This window comes from Oncorhynchus clarkii, chromosome 12 (genome assembly GCF_045791955.1).
Source record: "Oncorhynchus clarkii lewisi isolate Uvic-CL-2024 chromosome 12, UVic_Ocla_1.0, whole genome shotgun sequence".
Taxonomy (NCBI): domain Eukaryota; kingdom Metazoa; phylum Chordata; class Actinopteri; order Salmoniformes; family Salmonidae; genus Oncorhynchus; species Oncorhynchus clarkii.
The window spans coordinates 4,713,539-4,735,179 of record NC_092158.1 but is presented as its reverse complement, the minus strand read 5'-3'; the positions used below and the strand labels follow the sequence as shown (position 1 = coordinate 4,735,179).

Below are 21,641 nucleotides of genomic sequence, written 5' to 3'. Positions count from 1 at the left end.
CACAGATCAACAAGGGGATACACAGATCAACAAGGGGATACACAGATCAGACAAGGGGATACACAGATAAACAGATCAACAAGGGGATACACAGATCAACAAGGGGATACACAGATCAACAAGGAGATACACAGATCAGACAAGGGGATACACAGATCAACAAGGGGTTACACATATCAACAAGGGGATACACAGTTCAACAAGGAGATAGACAGATCAGACAAAGGGATACACAGATCAGACAAGGGGATACACAGATCAACAAGGGGATACACAGATCAACAAGGGGATACACAGATCAACAAGGGGATACACAGATCAACAAGGGGATACACAAATCAACAAGGGGATACACAAATCAACAAGGGGATACACAAATCAACAAGGGGATACACAGATCAACAAGGGGATACACAGATCAACAAGGAGATACACAGATCAACAAGGAGATACACAGATCAACAAGGGGATACACAGATCAACAAGGAGATACACAGATCAACAAGGAGATACACAGATCAACAAGGGGATACACGATGGGAGTGTGTCTGTTTTTCACCTGTAGAGAGTTGTTCCTTCTGAGCCTTAACACAACGCAGCTCCTCAATGGTCTCCTTCAAAGAGTCTCTCTCTGACCTCATACGCTGGAGGGAGAGAGGGATAAAGGGAGAGAGAGAGAGAGACAGAGAGAGAGAGAGACAGAGAGAGAGAGAGACAGAGAGAGAGAGAGAGACAGAGAGAGAGAGACAGAGACAGAGAGAGACAGAGACAGACAGACAGACAGACAGAGAGAGAGACAGAGAGAGAGAGAGACAGAGAGAGAGAGAGAGACAGAGAGAGAGAGAGAGACAGAGAGACAGAGAGACAGAGAGAGAGAGAGAGAGAGAGACAGACAGACAGAGACAGAGAGACAGAGACAGAGACAGAGAGAGAGAGAGAGAGACAGACAGACAGAGACAGAGAGACAGAGACAGAGAGGGAGACAGAGAGGGCGACAGAGAGGGAGAGAAAGGGAGAAGCTGTTACAGAGTTGCAGGTACTAATGTTGACCACGGCCTCTTCCCGTTACAGACCACCCGTTACAGACCACCCGTTACAGACCACCCGTTACAGACCACGGCCTCTTCCCGTTACAGACCACCCGTTACGGACCACGGCCTCTTCCCGTTACAGACCACCCGTTACAGACCACGGCCTCTTCCCGTTACAGACCACCCGTTACAGACCACCCGTTACAGACCACGGCCTCTTCCCGTTACAGACCACCCGTTACAGACCACCCGTTACAGACCACCCGTTACGGACCACGGCCTCTTCCCGTTACAGACCACGGCCGCATTCTGTCATTATTACTGATGACTGGTTGACTGTCCTATAGTTCTGTAAACTTCAGTAGTACTGAAGTACAGTACTTTAAAGTCAATGTTGTCCTGTAGTTCTGTACAGTACTGTAAAGTCAATGTTGTCCTATAGTTCTGTACAGTACTGTAAAGTCAATGTTGTCCTGTAGTTCTGTACAGTACTGTAAAGTCAATGTTGTCCTATAGTTCTGTACAGTACTGTAAAGTCAATGTTGTCCTGTAGTTCTGTACAGTACTGTAAAGTCAATGTTGTCCTGTAGTTCTGTACAGTACTGTAAAGTCAATGTTGTCCTGTAGTTCTATTCAGTACTGTAAAGTCAATGTTGACCTATAGTTCTGTACAGTACTGTAAAGTCAATGTTGACCTGTACAGTACTGTAAAGTCAATGTTGTCCTGTAGTTCTGTACAGTACTCTAAAGTCAATGTTGTCCTGTAGTTCTGTACAGTACTGTAAAGTCAATGTTGTCCTGTAGTTCTGTACAGTACTGTAAAGTCAATGTTGTCCTGTAGTTCTGTACAGTACTGTAAAGTCAATGTTGACCTGTAGTTCTGTACACTATAGTAGTACTGAAGTACCCTTAATGTAAAGTCAATGTTGACCTGTAGTTCTGTACACTATAGTAGTACTGAAGTACCCTTAATGTAAAGTCAATGTTGTCCTGTAGTTCTGTACAGTACTGTAAAGTCAATGTTGTCCTATAGTTCTGTACAGTACTGTAAAGTCAATGTTGTCCTGTAGTTCTGTACAGTACTGTAAAGTCAATGTTGTCCTATAGTTCTGTACAGTACTGTAAAGTCAATGTTGTCCTGTAGTTCTGTACAGTACTGTAAAGTCAATGTTGTCCTGTAGTTCTGTACAGTACTGTAAAGTCAATGTTGTCCTGTAGTTCTATTCAGTACTGTAAAGTCAATGTTGACCTATAGTTCTGTACAGTACTGTAAAGTCAATGTTGACCTGTACAGTACTGTAAAGTCAATGTTGTCCTGTAGTTCTGTACAGTACTCTAAAGTCAATGTTGTCCTGTAGTTCTGTACAGTACTGTAAAGTCAATGTTGTCCTGTAGTTCTGTACAGTACTGTAAAGTCAATGTTGTCCTGTAGTTCTGTACAGTACTGTAAAGTCAATGTTGACCTGTAGTTCTGTACACTATAGTAGTACTGAAGTACCCTTAATGTAAAGTCAATGTTGACCTGTAGTTCTGTACACTATAGTAGTACTGAAGTACCCTTAATGTAAAGTCAATGTTGTCCTGTAGTTCTGTACAGTACTGTAAAGTCAATGTTGACCTGTGCAGTACTGTAAAGTCAATGTTGTCCTGTAGTTATATTCAGTACTGTAAAGTCAATGTTGTCCTGTAGTTCTGTACAGTACTGTAAAGTCAATGTTGACCTGTACAGTACTGTAAAGTCAATGTTGTCCTGTAGTTCTGTACAGTACTGTAAAGTCAATGTTGTCCTGTAGTTCTGTACAGTACTGTAAAGTCAATGTTGTCCTGTAGTTCTGTACAGTACTGTAAAGTCAATGTTGTCCTGTAGTTCTGTACAGTACTGTAAAGTCAATGTTGACCTGTACAGTACTGTAAAGTCAATGTTGTCCTGTAGTTCTGTACAGTACTGTAAAGTCAATGTTGTCCTGTAGTTCTATTCAGTACTGTAAAGTCAATGTTGTCCTGTAGTTCTGTACAGTACTGTAAAGTCAATGTTGACCTGTACAGTACTGTAAAGTCAATGTTGTCCTGTAGTTCTGTACAGTACTCTAAAGTCAATGTTGTCCTGTAGTTCTGTACACTACAGTAGTACTGAAGTACCCTTAATGTAAAGTCAATGTTGACCTGTAAACTATAGTAGTACAGTACTGTAAAGTGAAAGTCAACCTGCAATTCTGTACAGTACTGTAAAGTGAAAGTCAACCTGTAATTCTGTACAGTCCTGTAAAGTGAAAGTCAACCTGTAGTTCTGTACAGTACTGTAAAGTGAAAGTCAACCTGTAATTCTGTACAGTCCTGTAAAGTGAAAGTCAACCTGTAATTCTGTACAGTACTGTAAAGTGAAAGTCTACCTGTAGTTCTGTACAGTACTGTAAAGTGAAAGTCAACCTGTAGTTCTGTACAGTACTGTAAAGTCAATGTTGACCTGTAGTTCTGTACACTACAGTAGTACTGAAGTACCCTTAATGTAAAGTCAATGTTGTCCTGTAAACTATAGTAGTACAGTACTGTAAAGTGAAAGCCAACCTGTAGTTCTGTACAGTACTGTAAAGTGAAAGCCAACCTGTAGTTCTGTACAGTACTGTAAAGTGAAAGTTGACCTGTAGTTCTGTACAGTACTGTAAAGTGAAATGAACCATTGTAACACCTACATCCTTTTCTTTCTGGAGAGAGTCCACCTTCTCCTTGAGTCTCTTGTATTCAAACTCCATCTTGTCTGTCTTTTTAGACTCCTCAGACAGCTTGTTCTGCAGCTCTACCACCTGGGGACAACAAGGACAGTATGTTAACCTGTCTCTGTGTGTGTGTGTAGTGGTGTTCGGTCTCTATCCATACCGGTCTCTCTATGTGTGTGCAGTGGTGTTCGGTCTCTATCCATACCTGTCTCTATCTGTGTGTTTGTAGTGGTGTGTAGTGGTGTTCGGTCTCTATCCATACCTGTCTCTCTATGTGTGTGTAGTGGTGTTCAGTCTCTATCCATACCTGTCTCTCTGTGTGTTTGTAGTTGTGTGTAGTGATGTTCAGTCTCTATCCATACCTGTCTCTCTGTGTGTTTGTAGTGGTGTTCAGTCTCTATCCATACCTGTCTCTATCTGTGTGTTTGTAGTGGTGTGTAGTGGTGTTCGGTCTCTATCCATACCTGTCTCTCTGTGTGTTTGTAGTGGTGTTCGGTCTCTATCCATACCTGTCTCTCTGTGTGTTTGTAGTAGTGTTCGGTCTCTATCCATACCTGTCTCTCTGTGTGTTTGTAGTTGTGTGTAGTGATGTTTAGTCTCTATCCATACCTGTCTCTCTGTGTGTTTGTAGTTGTGTGTAGTGGTGTTCGGTCTCTATCCATACCTGTCTCTCTGTGTGTTTGTAGTGGTGTGTAGTGGTGTTCGGTCTCTATCCATACCTGTCTCTTGTAGGACTCCAGCTGTCCTCTCGTGGTGTTGGCCTTGCGTACTTCTTCCTCCAGACTGACAGTGTTCTGCATGTACAGAGTGTTCTTCTCCTCCAACAGCTTGACCTGTCTCCTCAGATCTCCCAGGTCCTCCAGCTTCTTCTTATACGACTCCACCATGACCTCCAGCTTGGACACCTTGTCTGACGAGTGTCTGTGTGACACAAACACAAGCTACGGGTTAGTGTCTATACAAAACGTTGTAGCGCTGCCAGTGGGCTGCAAACTAGTGGACCACTACATGCTACCATGGTTGGGGTCAATTCCATTTCAATTGAGTCAACTCAGGAATTAAACTGAAATTCCAGGGGTTAGGGTGTAGGGGGGGTTAGGTTGTAGGGGGGGGGGGGGGGGGGTTAGGGTGTAGGAGGGTTGGGGTGTAGGGGGTTAGGGTGTAGGGAGGGTTAGGGTGTAGGGGGGTTAGGGTGTAGGGAGGGTTAGGGGGTAGGGAGGTTTAGGGGGTAGGGAAGGTTAGGGGGTAGGGAGGGTTAGGGTGTAAGGGGGGGGTTAGGGTGTAGGGGGGGGTTAGGGTGTAGGGGGGTTAGGGTGTAGGGGGGGTTGGGGTGTAGGGGGGTTGGGGTGTAGGAGGGGTTAGGGTGTAGGAGGGGTTAGGGTGTAGGAGGGTTAGGGTGTAGGAGGGGTTAGGGTGTAGGAGGGTTAGGGTGTAGAGGGGTTAGGGTGTAAGGGGTTAGGGTGTAGGGGGGTAGGGTGTAGGGGGGGTTAGGGTGTAGGATGGTTAGGGTTTAAGGGTTAGGGTGTAGGGGGGTTGGGGTGTAAGGGGTTAGGGTGTAGGAGGGTTAGGGTGTAGGGGGGGTTAGGGTGTAGGGGGGGTTAGGGTGTAGGGGGGGTTAGGGTGTAGGCGGGGTTAGGGTGTAGGCGGGGTTAGGGTGTAGGAGGGGTTAGGGTGTAGGGGGGTTAGGGTGTAGGGAGGGTTAGGGTGTAGGGAGGTTTAGGTGTAGGGAGGGTTAGGGGGTAGGGAGGGTTAGGGGGTAGGGAGGGTTAGGGTGTAGGGGGGGGTTAGGGTGTAGGGGGGGTTAGGGTGTAAGGGGGGGTTGGGGTGTAAGGGGGTTGGGGTGTAGGAGGGTTGGGGTGTAGGGGGGGTTAGGGTGTAGGGGGGGTTAGGGTGTAGGAGGGGTTAGGGTGTAGGGGGGGTTAGGGTGTAGGAGGGTTAGGGTGTAGGAGGGTTAGGGTGTAGGAGGGTTAGGGTATAGGGTATAGGGGTTTAGGGTGTAGGGGGGGTAGGGTGTAGGGGGGGGTTAGGGTGTAGGATGGTTAGGGTTTAAGAGTTAGGGTGTAGGGGGGTTGGGGTGTAAGGGGTTAGGGTGTAGAAGGGTTAGGGTATAGGGGTTAGGGTGTAGGGGGGTTAGGGTGTAGGGGGGGTTAGGGTGTAGGGGGGTTAGGGTGTAGGGGGGGTTAGGGTGTAGGGGGGGTTAGGGTGTAGGGGGGGTTAGGGTGTAGTTCCTACCTGAGTACATCCATTTCGTCCTTCAGTGTCTGGGCCTCATCAGCCAGGGAGGTGAGCTCTTCATTCTGTCCTCTCAGCTCTGTCAGCTCCTTCTCCAACTCCCTACAGTGGATACGATAGTCATCCTTCGCTGCCTCCATTCTGCAGACACCCCAGAGAGAGAAACGTACACCTCAGTCCAAACTGACACAACAACAACACACACAGTGACGACAGATGTGGATACACAAACTCACAGGTCACTCACAGTACCTCAAAAGCTTCAACATGAGATTGGAGGTGATGAGGTTTTCATGCAAAATGAAATTCTGAAAGTCGTTAGAGGATGTTGTGCCCAGTTGGTGCGGCTCCAGGTGAGGGGGGGGGGGGGGGGGGGGTACCAAGCGCCTTAGAAAACGCCCCCGAAGGAGAGCGGTCTACCGCCCCAGAACGAGAGGGGTCTACCCGGTCTACCACCCCAAAAGGAGAGGGGTCTAACCGGTCTACCGCCCCAAAAGGAGAGGGGTCTACCCGGTCTACCGCCCCAGAAGGAGAGGGGTCTACCGCCCCAGAAGGAGAGGGGTCTACCCGGTCTACCGCCCCAGAAGGAGAGGGGTCTACCGCCCCAGAAGGAGAGGGGTCTACCCAGTCTACCGCCCCAGAAGGAGAGGGGTCTACCGCCCCAGAAGGAGAGGGGTCTACCCGGTCTACCGCCCCAGAAGGAGAGGGGTCTACCCAGTCTACCGCCCCAGAAGGAGAGGGGTCTACCGCCCCAGAAGGAGAGGGGTCTACCGCCCCAGAAGGAGAGGGGTCTACCGCCCCAGAAGGAGAGGGGTCTACCGCCCCAGAAGGAGAGGGGTCTACCGCCCCAGAAGGAGAGGGGTCTACCGCCCCAGAAGGAGAGGGGTCTACCGCCCCAGAAGGAGAGGGGTCTACCGCCCCAGAAGGAGAGGGGTCTACCGCCCCAGAAGGAGAGGGGTCTACCCAGTCTACCGCCCCAGAAGGAGAGGGGTCTACCCAGTCTACCGCCCCAGAAGGAGAGGGGTCTACCGCCCCAGAAGGAGAGGGGTCTACCGCCCCAGAAGGAGAGGGGTCTACCCGGTCTACCACCCCAGAAGGAGAGGGGTCTACCCAGTCTACCGCCCCAGAAGGAGAGGGGTCTACCGCCCCAGAAGGAGAGGGGTCTACCGAAACCCATTGTCCAGCGTTTCCCAAAACTGGTCCTGGGACCCAAAGTAGTGCACGTTTTGGTTTTTGCCCCAACTCATCATCATCAAACTTTGATCACTTGAATCAGCTGGGTGAGGGTGACCTAGACCGCTGGCCCCCAGGGAGAGAGGTCCCATGGGTGAGGGTGACCTAGACCGCTGGCCACCAGGCAGAGAGGTCCCAAGGGTGAGGGTGACCTAGACCCCTGGCTCCCAGGCAGAGAGGTCCCATGGGCGAGGGTGACCTAGACCCCTGGCCCCCAGGCAGAGAGGTCCCATGGGTGAGGTTGACCTAGACCCCTGGCCCCGAGGCAGAGAGGTCCCATGGATGAGGGTGACCTAGACCGCTAGCTCCCAGGCAGAGTGAGGTCACATTGGGTGAGGTTGACCTAGACCCCTGGCTCCCAGGCAGAGTGAGGTCTCATTGGGTGAGGTTGATCTAGACCCCTGGCCCCCAGGCAGAGTGAGGTCTCATTGGGTGAGGTTGGCCGAGACCCCTGGCTCCCAGGCAGAGTGAGGTCTCATTGGGTTAGGTTGACCGAGACCCCTGACCCCCAGGCAGAGTGAGGTCTCATTGGGTGAGGTTGACCTAGACCCCTGGCCCCCAGGCAGAGTGAGGTCTCATTGGGTGAGGTTGACCGAGGCCCCTGGCCCCCAGGCAGAGTGAGGTCTTATTGGGTGAGGTTGACCTAGACCCCTGGCCCCCAGGCAGAGTGAGGTCTCATTGGGTGAGGTTGACCTAGACCCCTGGCCCCCAGGCAGAGTGAGGTCTCATTGGGTGAGGTTGACCTAGACCCCTGGCCCCCAGGCAGAGTGAGGTCTCATTGGGTGATATGTTTTTACCTCCAGTGGAACAGGGGCAGCGAGGGGGCTAAGGCCACCACAGGTGGGTTGGGGGCAGGGTGGAGGGGCTGGTAGTCCCAGCTCAACCAAGAACATTGGGCTCTCACTGTCAGAGATGTGTCTGTTACTTGAACTCTGTGAAGCATTTATTTGGGCTGCAAACTGAGGTGCAGTTAAACTCTAATGAATTCATCCTCTGCAGCAGAGAACTCTGGGTCTTCCTTTTCTGTTGCGGTCCTCATGAGAGTTTCATCATAGCGCTGGATGGTTTTTGCGACTGCACTTGAAGAAACGTTTAAATGTTTTAAAGTAATGGACTGTCATTTCTCTTTGCTTAATTGAGCTGCTCTTGCCATACTATGGACTTTGTATTTTAACAAATAGGACTATCTTCTGTATACCACCCCTAGTTGTCACAACACAACTGATTGGCTCAAACGCATTAAGAAAATAAATTCCACATATTAACTTTAAAACAAGGCACACCAATTAATGGAAATGCATTCCAGGTGACTACCTCAAGAAGCTGGTTGATAGAATGTCAAGAGTGTGCAAAACTGTCATCAAGGCAAAGGGTGGCTACTTTCAAGAATCACAAATATAAAATATATTTTGATTGTGAGCAAGATGGCACCAATTGAGATGGCAGCTTCGCTTCTAGTCCTTAGAAATTATTCATAAAAAAACGAAATACTGCACAGTTTCCTTATGTATAATTTCTTACATTGTTAGCCCAGAAAACCTTAAGTGTTATTACATATAACCGGGAAGAACTATGAATTATTAACTATAAATATGACCATGACTCCATCTTGTTGCTCCCCTACTATAGGCAGAATCTAAAACAGGAAGCGCTTAGGTCTATCCAACGCTGGTTTGACCAATCGGATTCCACGCTTCGAGATTGTGTCGATCACGTGGACTGGGATATATTCCGGGTAGCCTCAGACAATAACATTGACGTATACGCTGACTCGTTGAGTGAGTTTATAAGGAAGTGTATAGGAGATGTTGTTCCCACTGTGACTATTAAAAACTTCCCTAACCAGAAACCATGGATTCATGGCAGCATTCGAGCAAAACTGAAAGTGCAAACTACCACATTTAATCATGGCAAGGCGACTGGAAATATGGCCGAATACACACAGTGTAGTTATTCCCTCAGTCAGATAATCAAACAAGCAAAGCGTCAGAATAGAGACAAAGTGGAGTCGCAATTCAACGGCTCAGACAGGAGACGTATGTGGCAGGGTCTCCAGACAATCATGGTTCAGACAGGAGACGTATGTGGCAGGGTCTCCAGACAATCATGGCTCAGACAGGAGATGTATGTGGCAGGGTCTCCAGACAATCATGGCTCAGACAGGAGATGTATGTGGCAGGGTCTCCAGACAATCATGGACTACAAAAGGAAAACCAGCCCCGTCGTGGACATGGACGTCTTGCTTCAAAACAAATTAAACAACTTCTTTGCTTTGGGGACAATACAGTACCACCGACACGGCCCGCGACCTAAGACTGTGGGCTCTCCTTCTCCGTGGCTAACGTGAGTAAAACATTTATACGTGTTAACCCTCGCAAGGCTGCTGGCCCAGAGGGCATCCCCAGCTGCATCCTCAGAGCATGTGCAGACCAGCTGGCTGGTGTGTTTACGGACATATTCAATCAATCCCTATACCAGTCTGCTGTTCCCACATGCTTCAAGAGGGCCACCATTGTTCCTATTCCCAAGAAAGCAAAGGTAACTGAACTAAATTACTATCGCCCAGTAGCACTCACTTCTGTCATCCTGAAGTGCTTTGAGAGACTAGTTAGGGATCATATCACCTCCACCCTACCTGACACCCTAGACCCACTCCAATTTGCTTACCGCCCCAATAGATCCACAGACGATGCAATCGCCATCCCACTGCACACTGCCCTAACCCATCTGGACAAGAGAAATACCTATGTAAGAATGCTGTTAATTGACTACAGACCATGGGTCTCGACCCCGCCCTCTGCAACTGGGTCCTGGACTTCCTGACGGGCCGCCCCCAGGTGGTGAAGGTAGGAAACAACATCTCCACGCCGCTGATCCTCAACACTGGGGACCCACAAGGGTGCGTTCTCATCCCCCGCCTGTACTCCCTGTTCACCCACGACTGCGTGGCCAAGCATGCCTTCAACTCAATCATCAAGTTTGCGGATGACACAGCAGTGGTAGGCCTGATCACCAACAATGACGAGACAGCAGTGTGGTGTGTCAGGAAAATAATCGCTCACTCAATGTCAGCAAAACAAAAAGAGATCATCGTGGACTTCAGGAAGCAGCAGAGGGAGCAGCCCCCTATCCACAGACGGGACAGTAGTGGAGAAGGTTGAGTGTTCCTCGGCGTACACATTACCAACATGAATGAACTAAGGATAAAACAGTACATCATATAACATCCCTACACCACCACATGTTCATTGTCGTTCATTGTGCTCTTAAGGTGGGGAAGAGAACCAGCTGGGCCACCACCTGTTTGCCGGTCATCCCTCCCCACCCATCCACCTTAAGAGTGTTACCTGAATGTCTCCTCCTGGAGATGTTCTAGCTGTGTCTGCAGCTGCAGGTGTCTACGTCCTACAGGGCTGTTCAGGTCTTCTATGGAGTCAGACTGGTTGAGACGCTCCATGAGGATCTGGTTCTCGGCCAGGAGACTACCCCTCTCCTCCTGTAGCGCTGCCACCTGGTGGTGGGGGGAGTGGAAACACGTCAATACGGTCAACTTTAAACATTTCCGAGAGGCTCATATCATTGAACAAACCATCTACTATTTAGTTCAGTTTTTACAAAAACACCATAACATGTTTCTTAAAAAAAAAGAAAAAAAAGCAAATCACACAAAACAAACCACAACTCTTACAGGACAGTGTAAACTGGGCAACGTGCTTTTATGTGGCCTTCTCAACAACGTGATGGCAGGAACAAACTCACTTCACAAATGTTTTATATTTGAGTTAGTTAGCAGACGCTGTTATCCAGAGTGACTTACAGTCAGCGCATTCATCTCCAGATAGCTAGGTGGACCAGTCATAGTCAGTACATTCATCTCCAGATAGCTAGGTGGACCAGTCATAGTCAGTACATTCATCTTCAGATAGCTAGGTGGACCAGTCATAGTCAGTACATTCATCTCCAGATAGCTAGGTGGACCAGTCATAGTCAGTACATTCATCTCCAGATAGCTAGGTGGGACCAGTCATAGTCAGTACATTCATCTTCAGATAGCTAGGTGGACCAGACATAGTCAGTACATTCATCTCCAGATAGCTAGGTGGGACCAGTCATAGTCAGTACATTCATCTTCAGATAGCTAGGTGGGACCAGTCATAGTCAGTACATTCATCTTCAGATAGCTAGGTGGACCAGTCATAGTCAGAACATTCATCTCCAGATAGCTAGGTGGGACAACCACATATCACAGTAAGCACAATTCTCCTCATTAAAGAAGCTTTCAGAAAAGTAGTAGTGGGACACACACACACACACACACACACACACACACACACACACACACACACACACACACACACACACACACACACACAAACACACACACACACACACAAAGTAAAGCATTTGTGTTGTGTTTCAGAAACAGTCATGGTGGTTATAACTACAGTGTAGGACTTCATCAAAACAGGAAGCTCAAGTGAAATGTAGCATACCAGCTGATAAAGCAACTACTGCACAGTGAAACACCTAACCCTAAAACACAGAGACCTACTGCACTGTGAAACACCTAACCCTAAAACACAGAGACCTACTGCACTGTGAAACACCTAACCCTAAAACACAGAGACCTACTGCACTGTGAAACACCTAACCCTAAAACACAGAGACCTACTGCACTGTGAAACACCTAACCCTAAAACACAGAGACCTACTGCACTGTGAAACACCTAACCCTAAAACACAGAGACCTACTGCACTGTGAAACCCCTAACCCTAAAACACAGAGACCTACTGCACTGTAAAACACCTAACCCTAAAACACAAGAGACCTACTGCACTGTGAAACACCTAACCCTAAAACACAGAGACCTACTGCACTGTGAAACACCTAACCCTAAAACAGAGACCTACTGCACTGTAAAACACCTAACCCTAAAACACAAGAGACCTACTGCACTGTGAAACACCTAACCCTAAAACACAAGAGACCTACTGCACTGTGAAACACCTAACCCTAAAACACACAGACCTACTGCACTGTGAAACACCTAACCCTAAAACACAAGAGACCTACTGCACTGTGAAACCCCTAACCCTAAAACACAGAGACCTACTGCACTGTGAAACACCTAACCCTAAAACACAGAGACCTACTGCACTGTGAAACACCTAACCCTAAAACACAAGAGACCTACTGCACTGTGAAACACCTAACCCTAAAACACAAGAGACCTACTGCACTGTGAAACACCTAACCCTAAAACAGAGACCTACTGCACTGTGAAACACCTAACCCTAAAACACAGAGACCTACTGCACTGTGAAACACCTAACCCTAAAACACAAGAGACCTACTGCACTGTGAAACACCTAACCCTAAAACACAAGAGACCTACTGCACTGTGAAACACCTAACCCTAAAACAGAGACCTACTGCACAGTGAAACACCTAACCCTAAAACACAGAGACCTACTGCACAGTGAAACACCTAACCCTAAAACACAGAGACCTACTGCACTGTGAAACACCTAACCCTAAAACACAAAGACCTACTGCACTGTGAAACACCTAACCCTAAAACACAGAGACCTACTGCACTGTGAAACACCTAACCCTAAAACACAGAGACCTACTGCACTGTGAAACACCTAACCCTATAACACAAGAGACCTACTGCACTGTGAAACACCTAACCCTAAAACACAGAGACCTACTGCACTGTGAAACACCTAACCCTAAAACACAGAGACCTACTGCACTGTGAAACACCTAACCCTAAAACACAGAGACCTACTGCACTGTGAAACACCTAACCCTAAAACACAGAGACCTACTGCACTGTGAAACACCTAACCCTAAAACACAAGAGACCTACTGCACTGTGAAACACCTAACCCTAAAACACAGAGACCTACTGCACTGTGAAACACCTAACCCTAAAACACGGAGACCTACTGCACTGTGAAACACCTAACCCTAAAACACAAGAGACCTACTGCACAGTGAAACACCTAACCCTAAAACACAGAGACCTACTGCACTGTGAAACCCCTAACCCTAAAACACAGAGACCTACTGCACTGTAAAACCCCTAACCCTAAAACACAGAGACCTACTGCACTGTAAAACACCTAACCCTAAAACACAAGAGACCTACTGCACTGTGAAACACCTAACCCTAAAACACAGAGACCTACTGCACTGTGAAACACCTAACCCTAAAACAGAGACCTACTGCACTGTAAAACACCTAACCCTAAAACACAAGAGACCTACTGCACTGTGAAACACCTAACCCTAAAACACAAGAGACCTACTGCACTGTGAAACCCCTAACCCTAAAACACAGAGACCTACTGCACTGTGAAACACCTAACCCTAAAACACAGAGACCTACTGCACTGTGAAACACCTAACCCTAAAACACAAGAGACCTACTGCACTGTGAAACACCTAACCCTAAAACACGAGAGACCTACTGCACTGTGAAACACCTAACCCTAAAACAGAGACCTACTGCACTGTGAAACACCTAACCCTAAAACACAGAGACCTACTGCACTGTGAAACACCTAACCCTAAAACACAAGAGACCTACTGCACTGTGAAACACCTAACCCTAAAACACAAGAGACCTACTGCACTGTGAAACACCTAACCCTAAAACAGAGACCTACTGCACAGTGAAACACCTAACCCTAAAACACAGAGACCTACTGCACAGTGAAACACCTAACCCTAAAACACAGAGACCTACTGCACTGTGAAACACCTAACCCTAAAACACAAAGACCTACTGCACTGTGAAACACCTAACCCTAAAACACAGAGACCTACTGCACTGTGAAACACCTAACCCTAAAACACAGAGACCTACTGCACTGTGAAACACCTAACCCTATAACACAAGAGACCTACTGCACTGTGAAACACCTAACCCTAAAACACAGAGACCTACTGCACTGTGAAACACCTAACCCTAAAACACAGAGACCTACTGCACTGTGAAACACCTAACCCTAAAACACAGAGACCTACTGCACTGTGAAACACCTAACCCTAAAACACAGAGACCTACTGCACTGTGAAACACCTAACCCTAAAACACAAGAGACCTACTGCACTGTGAAACACCTAACCCTAAAACACAGAGACCTACTGCACTGTGAAACACCTAACCCTAAAACACGGAGACCTACTGCACTGTGAAACACCTAACCCTAAAACACAAGAGACCTACTGCACAGTGAAACACCTAACCCTAAAACACAGAGACCTACTGCACTGTGAAACCCCTAACCCTAAAACACAGAGACCTACTGCACTGTGAAACCCCTAACCCTAAAACACAGAGACCTACTGCACTGTAAAACACCTAACCCTAAAACACAAGAGACCTACTGCACTGTGAAACACCTAACCCTAAAACACAAGAGACCTACTGCACTGTGAAACACCTAACCCTAAAACACAGAGACCTACTGCACTGTGAAACACCTAACCCTAAAACACAGAGACCTACTGCACTGTGAAACACCTAACCCTAAAACAGAGACCTACTGCACTGTAAAACACCTAACCCTAAAACACAAGAGACCTACTGCACAGTGAAACACCTAACCCTAAAACACAGAGACCTACTGCACTGTGAAACCCCTAACCCTAAAACACAGAGACCTACTGCACTGTAAAACACCTAACCCTAAAACAGAGACCTACTGCACTGTAAAACACCTAACCCTAAAACACAAGAGACCTACTGCACTGTGAAACACCTAACCCTAAAACACAAGAGACCTACTGCACTGTGAAACACCTAACCCTAAAACACAAGAGACCTACTGCACTGTGAAACCCCTAACCCTAAAACACAGAGACCTACTGCACTGTGAAACACCTAACCCTAAAACACAGAGACCTACTGCACTGTGAAACACCTAACCCTAAAACACAAGAGACCTACTGCACTGTGAAACACCTAACCCTAAAACACAAGAGACCTACTGCACTGTGAAACACCTAACCCTAAAACAGAGACCTACTGCACTGTGAAACACCTAACCCTAAAACACAGAGACCTACTGCACTGTGAAACACCTAACCCTAAAACACAAGAGACCTACTGCACTGTGAAACACCTAACCCTAAAACAGAGACCTACTGCACAGTGAAACACCTAACCCTAAAACACAGAGACCTACTGCACTGTGAAACACCTAACCCTAAAACACAGAGACCTACTGCACTGTGAAACACCTAACCCTAAAACACAAGAGACCTACTGCACTGTGAAACACCTAACCCTAAAACACAGAGACCTACTGCACTGTGAAACACCTAACCCTAAAACACGGAGACCTACTGCACTGTGAAACACCTAACCCTAAAACACAGAGACCTACTGCACTGTGAAACACCTAACCCTAAAACACAGAGGCCTACTGCACTGTGAAACACCTAACCCTAAAACACAGAGACCTACTGCACTGTGAAACACCTAACCCTAAAACAGAGACCTACTGCACTGTGAAACACCTAACCCTAAAACACAAGAGACCTACTGCACTGTGAAACACCTAACCCTAAAACAGAGACCTACTGCACTGTGAAACACCTAACCCTAAAACACAGAGACCTACTGCACTGTGAAACACCTAACCCTAAAACACGGAGACCTACTGCACTGTGAAACACCTAACCCTAAAACACAGAGACCTACTGCACTGTGAAACACCTAACCCTAAAACACAGAGACCTACTGCACTGTGAAACACCTAACCCTAAAACACAGAGACCTACTGCACTGTGAAACACCTAACCCTAAAACACAAGAGACCTACTGCACTGTGAAACACCTAACCCTAAAACACAGAGACCTACTGCACTGTGAAACACCTAACCCTAAAACACAGAGACCTACTGCACTGTGAAACACCTAACCCTAAAACACAGAGACCTACTGCACTGTGAAACACCTAACCCTAAAACACAAGAGACCTACTGCACTGTGAAACACCTAACCCTAAAACACAGAGACCTACTGCACTGTGAAACCCCTAACCCTAAAACACAGAGACCTACTGCACTGTGAAACACCTAACCCTAAAACACAGAGACACCAGTTTGAAACACCAGTTTAACAACAAACATGTGTTTTCTTCTGGCCCCCAGAGAGAAAAAAAAGTGTAAAGCTCTTAAAGAACTCTTCTCCAGCCACATTACCTTACTGGCAAAGGTGTTAGCGAATGCATGGATCTCCACCTAGGTGGATAGAGGATCAATGAGTCCATTATCAGTTGGCAGCCAGTGTAACGGATGTGAAACGGCTAGCTAGTTAGCGGTGGTGCGAGCGGATAGCGTTTCAATCGGTGACGTCACTTGCTCTGAGACCTTGAAGTAGTAGTTCCCCTTGCTCTGTAAGGGCCGCGGCTTTTGTGGAGCGATGGGTAAAGATGCTTCGTGTGTGACTGTTGTTGATGTGTGCAGAGGGTCCCTGGTTCGAGCCCGGGTATGGGCGAGGGGACGGACTAAAGTTATACTGTTACACCAGGTAGGTTAACTCCCCAATGACCATCTGTTAAGGAGAAATCCCCATATCCCCATCTGCATGACGTTTCTCTAAAAGCTCTATTCTCTTTTGTGAGACAAAAAAACACCCCTGCCCGACCAACAACCAAGCACCGAAGCACTTCCTGCCATTGTAACATCTTGGTAATGTACAAGGAAGTAAACTTGGGCAAGGGGGAGGAGTATTAGTCTGGGCGGGCGGGGTGGGTGGGGCTTGGTGACACAGCACTGAGGTGGACAGGTCAGCTGGCCAATAAGGCTGTGGTGAACAGTGGTGCACAGTATAGTGATTAGGACACTGTCTGAAACGCAGACACAGTTAAAGGAGCCTGATCTCAAATCAGGAGACGCTGTTATAGAAGCAAACTGCAAATCCAGGGCTTTCAAATCACACGCCAAAACGACAAGGACTGAGAGAAATTGGGAATAATATATTTTTTTAAAGGTGTAATTTACCCTCTTTTCTAGTTCAATAAACTCTAACCTCAGTCTATCTTGATGCTCCTGTACATGGAAGGCCTTCAAAGCAAGGCACAGAATAATGGAGGTTCATTTCAGACAGGAGAATAGAACAGGTTAATGGAAAAGATGGAGGCTAGCGATTGTGTGGCTGCTGCCAACACACTGACACTGACTCAACTCCAGCCACTTTAATAATGGGAATTGATGGGAAATGATGTAAAATATATCACTAGCCACTTTAAACAATGCTACCTAATATAATGTTTACATACCCTACATTATTCATCTCATATGTATGTGTATATACTGTACTCTATATCATCTACTGCATCTTTATGTAACACTAGCTAGCTAGCTAGCTAGCTAGATGCGTTATACTGCATCTAAAGTCAATCTGGCGACGTTAAAATGATGACAAAAAGGTTTTCCATCAGTCCTAAAACGAACGTTCAGGCGGGCATCAGTCCTAAAACTAACGTTCAGAACAATATTAGGTCGAATGGTGAACTATGACCTAGACCTGTAGCCGTCACAATAATGCAGTCAGAGTCCGAGCACCTGTTCACATAAAGCAATTAAACCAAAACTTGAGGCCAACCTGCATGTCCAGCTCGTGACATCTCTGTGCGATCTCCTCCTTGGTGACTAGAGCGTCGTTCAGATCCTCCACGGTCTTCTTCAGCTGGAAATAAAAACTAATACGTCAGAATTGACATTGAAAAATTCAAAATAAATGCTGATACACGAAAATCATGTTTATTGTACAGTGGCAAGAAAAAGTATGTGAACCCTTTGGAAATACCTGGGTTTCTCCATAAATTGGTCATAAAATTTGATCTGATCTTCATCTAAGTCACAACAGACAAACACAGTGTGCATAAAACTAATAACACAAAAAACAAGTATACATTTTCATGTCTTTTTTGAACCCCCCGTTAAACATTCACTGTGCAGGGTGGGAAAAGTATGTGAACCCTTGGATTTAATAGCTGGTTGACCCTCCTTTGGCAGCAATAACCTCAACCAAGCGTTTTCTGTGGTTGTGGATCAGACCTGCACACCTGTCAGGAGGAGGAATTTTGGATCATTCCTCTTTACAAAACTGTTTCAGTTCAGCAATATTCTTGGGATGTCTGGTGTGAACCGCTCGAGGTCATGCCACAGCATCTCAAATCGGGTTGAGGTCAGGACTCTGACTTGGCGACTCCAGAAGACTATTCTTCTGTTGAAGACATTCTGTTGTTGATTTACTTTTGTCTTTTGGGTCGTTGTCCTGTTGCATCACCCAACTTCTGTTGAGCTTCAATTGGCGGACAGATAGCCTTACATTCTCCTGCAAAATGTCTTGATAAACTGGGGAATTCATTTTTCCGTTGATGATAGCAAGCAGTCCAGGCCCTGAGGCAGCAAAGCAGCCCCAGACCATGATGCTCCCTCCACCATAGTTTACAGTTGGTTTTGATGATTTTTTTTCCTCCACACATGGTGTTGCGTGTTCCTTCCAAACAACTCAACTGTAGTTTCATCTGTCCACAGAATATTTTGCCAGTAGCGCTGTGGAACATCCAGGTGCTCTTTTGCAAACTTCAGATGTGCAGCAATGGGTTTTTTTGGACAGCGGTGGCTTTTTCCGTGGTGTTCTCCCATGAACACCATTCTTGTTTAGTGTTTTACGTATCGTAGACTCGTCAGCAGAGATGTTAGCATGTTCCAGAGATTTCTGTAAGTCTTAAGCTGACACTCCAGGATTCTTCTTAACCTCAATGAGCATTCTGCGCTGTGCTCTTGCAGTCATCTTTGCAGTCATCTTTGCAGGAAGGCCACTCCTAGGGAGAGTAGCAACAGTGCTGGACTTTCTCCATTTAGAGACAATTTGTCTTACTATGGAGTGATGAACATCAAGGCTTTTAGAGATACTTTTGTAGCCCTTACCAGCTTTATGCAAGTCAACAATTCTTAATCTTAGGTCTTTTGAGATCTATTTTGTTCGAGGCATGGTTCACATCAGGCAATGCTTCTTGTGAATAGCAAACTCAACATTTTGTGAGTGTTTTTTATAGGACAAGGCAGCTCTAACCAACATCTCCAATCTCATCTCATTGATTGGACTCCAGGTTAGCTGACTCCTGACTCCAATTAGCTTTTGGAGAAGTCATTAGCCTCGGGGGTTCACATAATTTTTCCAACCTACACTGTGAATGTTTAAATGATATATTCAATATAGACGAGAAAAATACAATAGTGTTATTAGTTTAAGCAGACTGTGAAGATGAGATCACATTTGATGACCACTTTTCCAGAGGGTTCACATAATATTTCTAGCCGCTGTATTAATTAACCTCTTGAAACTAGGGGGCACTATTTTTATTTTGGGAAAAATAACATTCCCAAAGTAAACCGCCTATTTCTCAGGACCAGATGCTAAAATATGCATATAATTGACAGCTTAGGATAGAAAACACTCTAAAGTTTCCAAAACTGTCAAAATATTGTCTGTGAGTATAACAGAACTGATATTGCAGGCCAAACCCTGAGGAAAATCCAATCAGGAAGTGCCTCTTATTTTGAAACCGGTGTCTTCCTATGCACCCCTATTGGCCATTGAAAGGGATATCAACCAGATTCCCTTTTCTACATATTCCCTAAGGTGTCTACAGCATTTTGATATAGTTTCATGCCTTTATGTTGAAGAATGAGCGTAAACGACTACATTGCGTAAGTGGCCAGCTGAGGGCTCTCAGAGTGATTCTTGCGTAAAAGACAGAGGTAGCCATTTTTCCTCTCGCTCCTACTGAAAAGCCAATTGTCCCGGTGGATATATTATCGAATAGATATTTGAAAAACACCTTGAGGATTGATTATAAAAAACATGTGCCATGTTTCTGTCAATATTATGGATATAATTTCGGCGTTGTTCTGACCGGTGGATTTCTGAACATAACGTGACAAACAAACAGAGGTATTTTGGGTATAAAAATACTCTTTATGGAACAAAAGGAACATTTGCTGTCTAACTGGGAGTCTCGTGAGTGAAAACACCCGAAGATCATCAAAGGTAAACGGTTAATTTGATTGCTTTTCTGATTTTCGTGACCAAGCTTCCTGCTGCTAGCTGGACATAATGCTATGCTAGGCTATTGATAAACTTACACAAACGCTTGTCTTGCTTTGGGTGTAAAGCATAATTTCAAAATCTGAGATGACAGGGTGATTAACAAAAGGCTAAGCTGTGTTTCATGAACATGAATATTTTCTAGTAATATTATTTGACCGTTGCGCTATGCTAATTAGTGTAGTTGATGACAATTCTCCCGGATCCGGGATGGGTGGTTCTTAAGATATAAACATTCTCTGGAACATCGTATCATCTCACCTGTCTATCGATGTCAGCGTACGATTCATTTCCTCCAACAACTGGACACTCTTTGCTCATCAGCTACAAAACATGGAGACAATACACAGTGTGATATCATCAGTTACAACACATGGAGAGCCTACACAGTGTAGTACGTGTCATATGAGGATGCAGGAAATGCGTCTCGAGTAAAGCACAAAGTCCTTTCAAATGTTTACAAAGGCCTACCTCTTGAATGGCTGTCATGACAACATGTTGAACAGATTCCTCCAGCATCATTATGGTCTGGATGTTCTCTAGAAGGGCAGAGAGAGAGACAGAGTGAATGACTACATGTTCAGTCTAAGAAGTTCAGATACACCATGACAACATCTGAGCGTGACGAAGCCTTGAGATGTTGAATGTTGAAGATAAACTGGGAGCCTCTCATCTTAAAACACCTCCTCAACTGAACTCTGGACACTGTCTAGACCCTTCAAACCTCAACCCTGGACACTGTCTAGACCCTTCAACCTGAACTCTGAACACTGTCTAGACCCTTCAACCTGAACTCTGAACACTGTCTAGACCCTTCAACCTGAACTCTGAACACTGTCTAGACCCTTCAACCTCAACTCTGGACCTCCAAGCCATTGTTTTTATTGTTCCCCTCTAATCAGGGACTGGTTTAGACCTGGGACACCAGGTGGGTGCAATTGATTATCAATTAGAACAGAAAACCAGCAGGCTCTGGACCTTGTAGTGAAAGAGTTGAACACACTGGGTTTAGACTCGAGGACCGGGCCGTGCCCCGTCCAGGCTCGAGGACCCGGGCCGTGCACAATAACAACCAACAGTAACAATCTTGAGCGCTTCTTCAGAGACACAACAGAGACAGGCTATAGAGACATCTTAGCCCATGCTGAGCCAACCGACAGACCTTGTTTCTGCTCACAGTTGACAGCACAGCCTAGTATGAGTTGCAGCATCCTGCCCAGCTCTGCAGCGTCTGAGTGTTCTCCTATCAGGTTGATGTCTGGCAGGGTGAAGTCATTGATCTGCTGTTG

General features: G+C 46.3%; 1 protein-coding gene across 1 annotated transcript in view; it reads right to left on the bottom strand.

Annotated features, from left to right (window-relative positions):
* The window catches only part of LOC139422662 (protein Hook homolog 3-like), a 65,089-nt gene that overhangs the window by 21,993 nt on the left and 21,455 nt on the right, over positions 1-21,641 (bottom strand). The window contains exons 4-12 of the mRNA XM_071173835.1: positions 21,515-21,641; positions 20,824-20,891; positions 20,614-20,676; positions 17,839-17,922; positions 10,558-10,721; positions 5,978-6,118; positions 4,465-4,666; positions 3,722-3,832; positions 560-644 (exon numbers count right to left, since the gene is read on the bottom strand). The exon at positions 21,515-21,641 is cut by the window's right edge and continues 57 nt beyond it. Coding sequence (XP_071029936.1) covers positions 560-644; positions 3,722-3,832; positions 4,465-4,666; positions 5,978-6,118; positions 10,558-10,721; positions 17,839-17,922; positions 20,614-20,676; positions 20,824-20,891; positions 21,515-21,641 — 1,045 coding nt within the window. The remainder of the gene's footprint in view (positions 1-559; positions 645-3,721; positions 3,833-4,464; positions 4,667-5,977; positions 6,119-10,557; positions 10,722-17,838; positions 17,923-20,613; positions 20,677-20,823; positions 20,892-21,514) is intronic.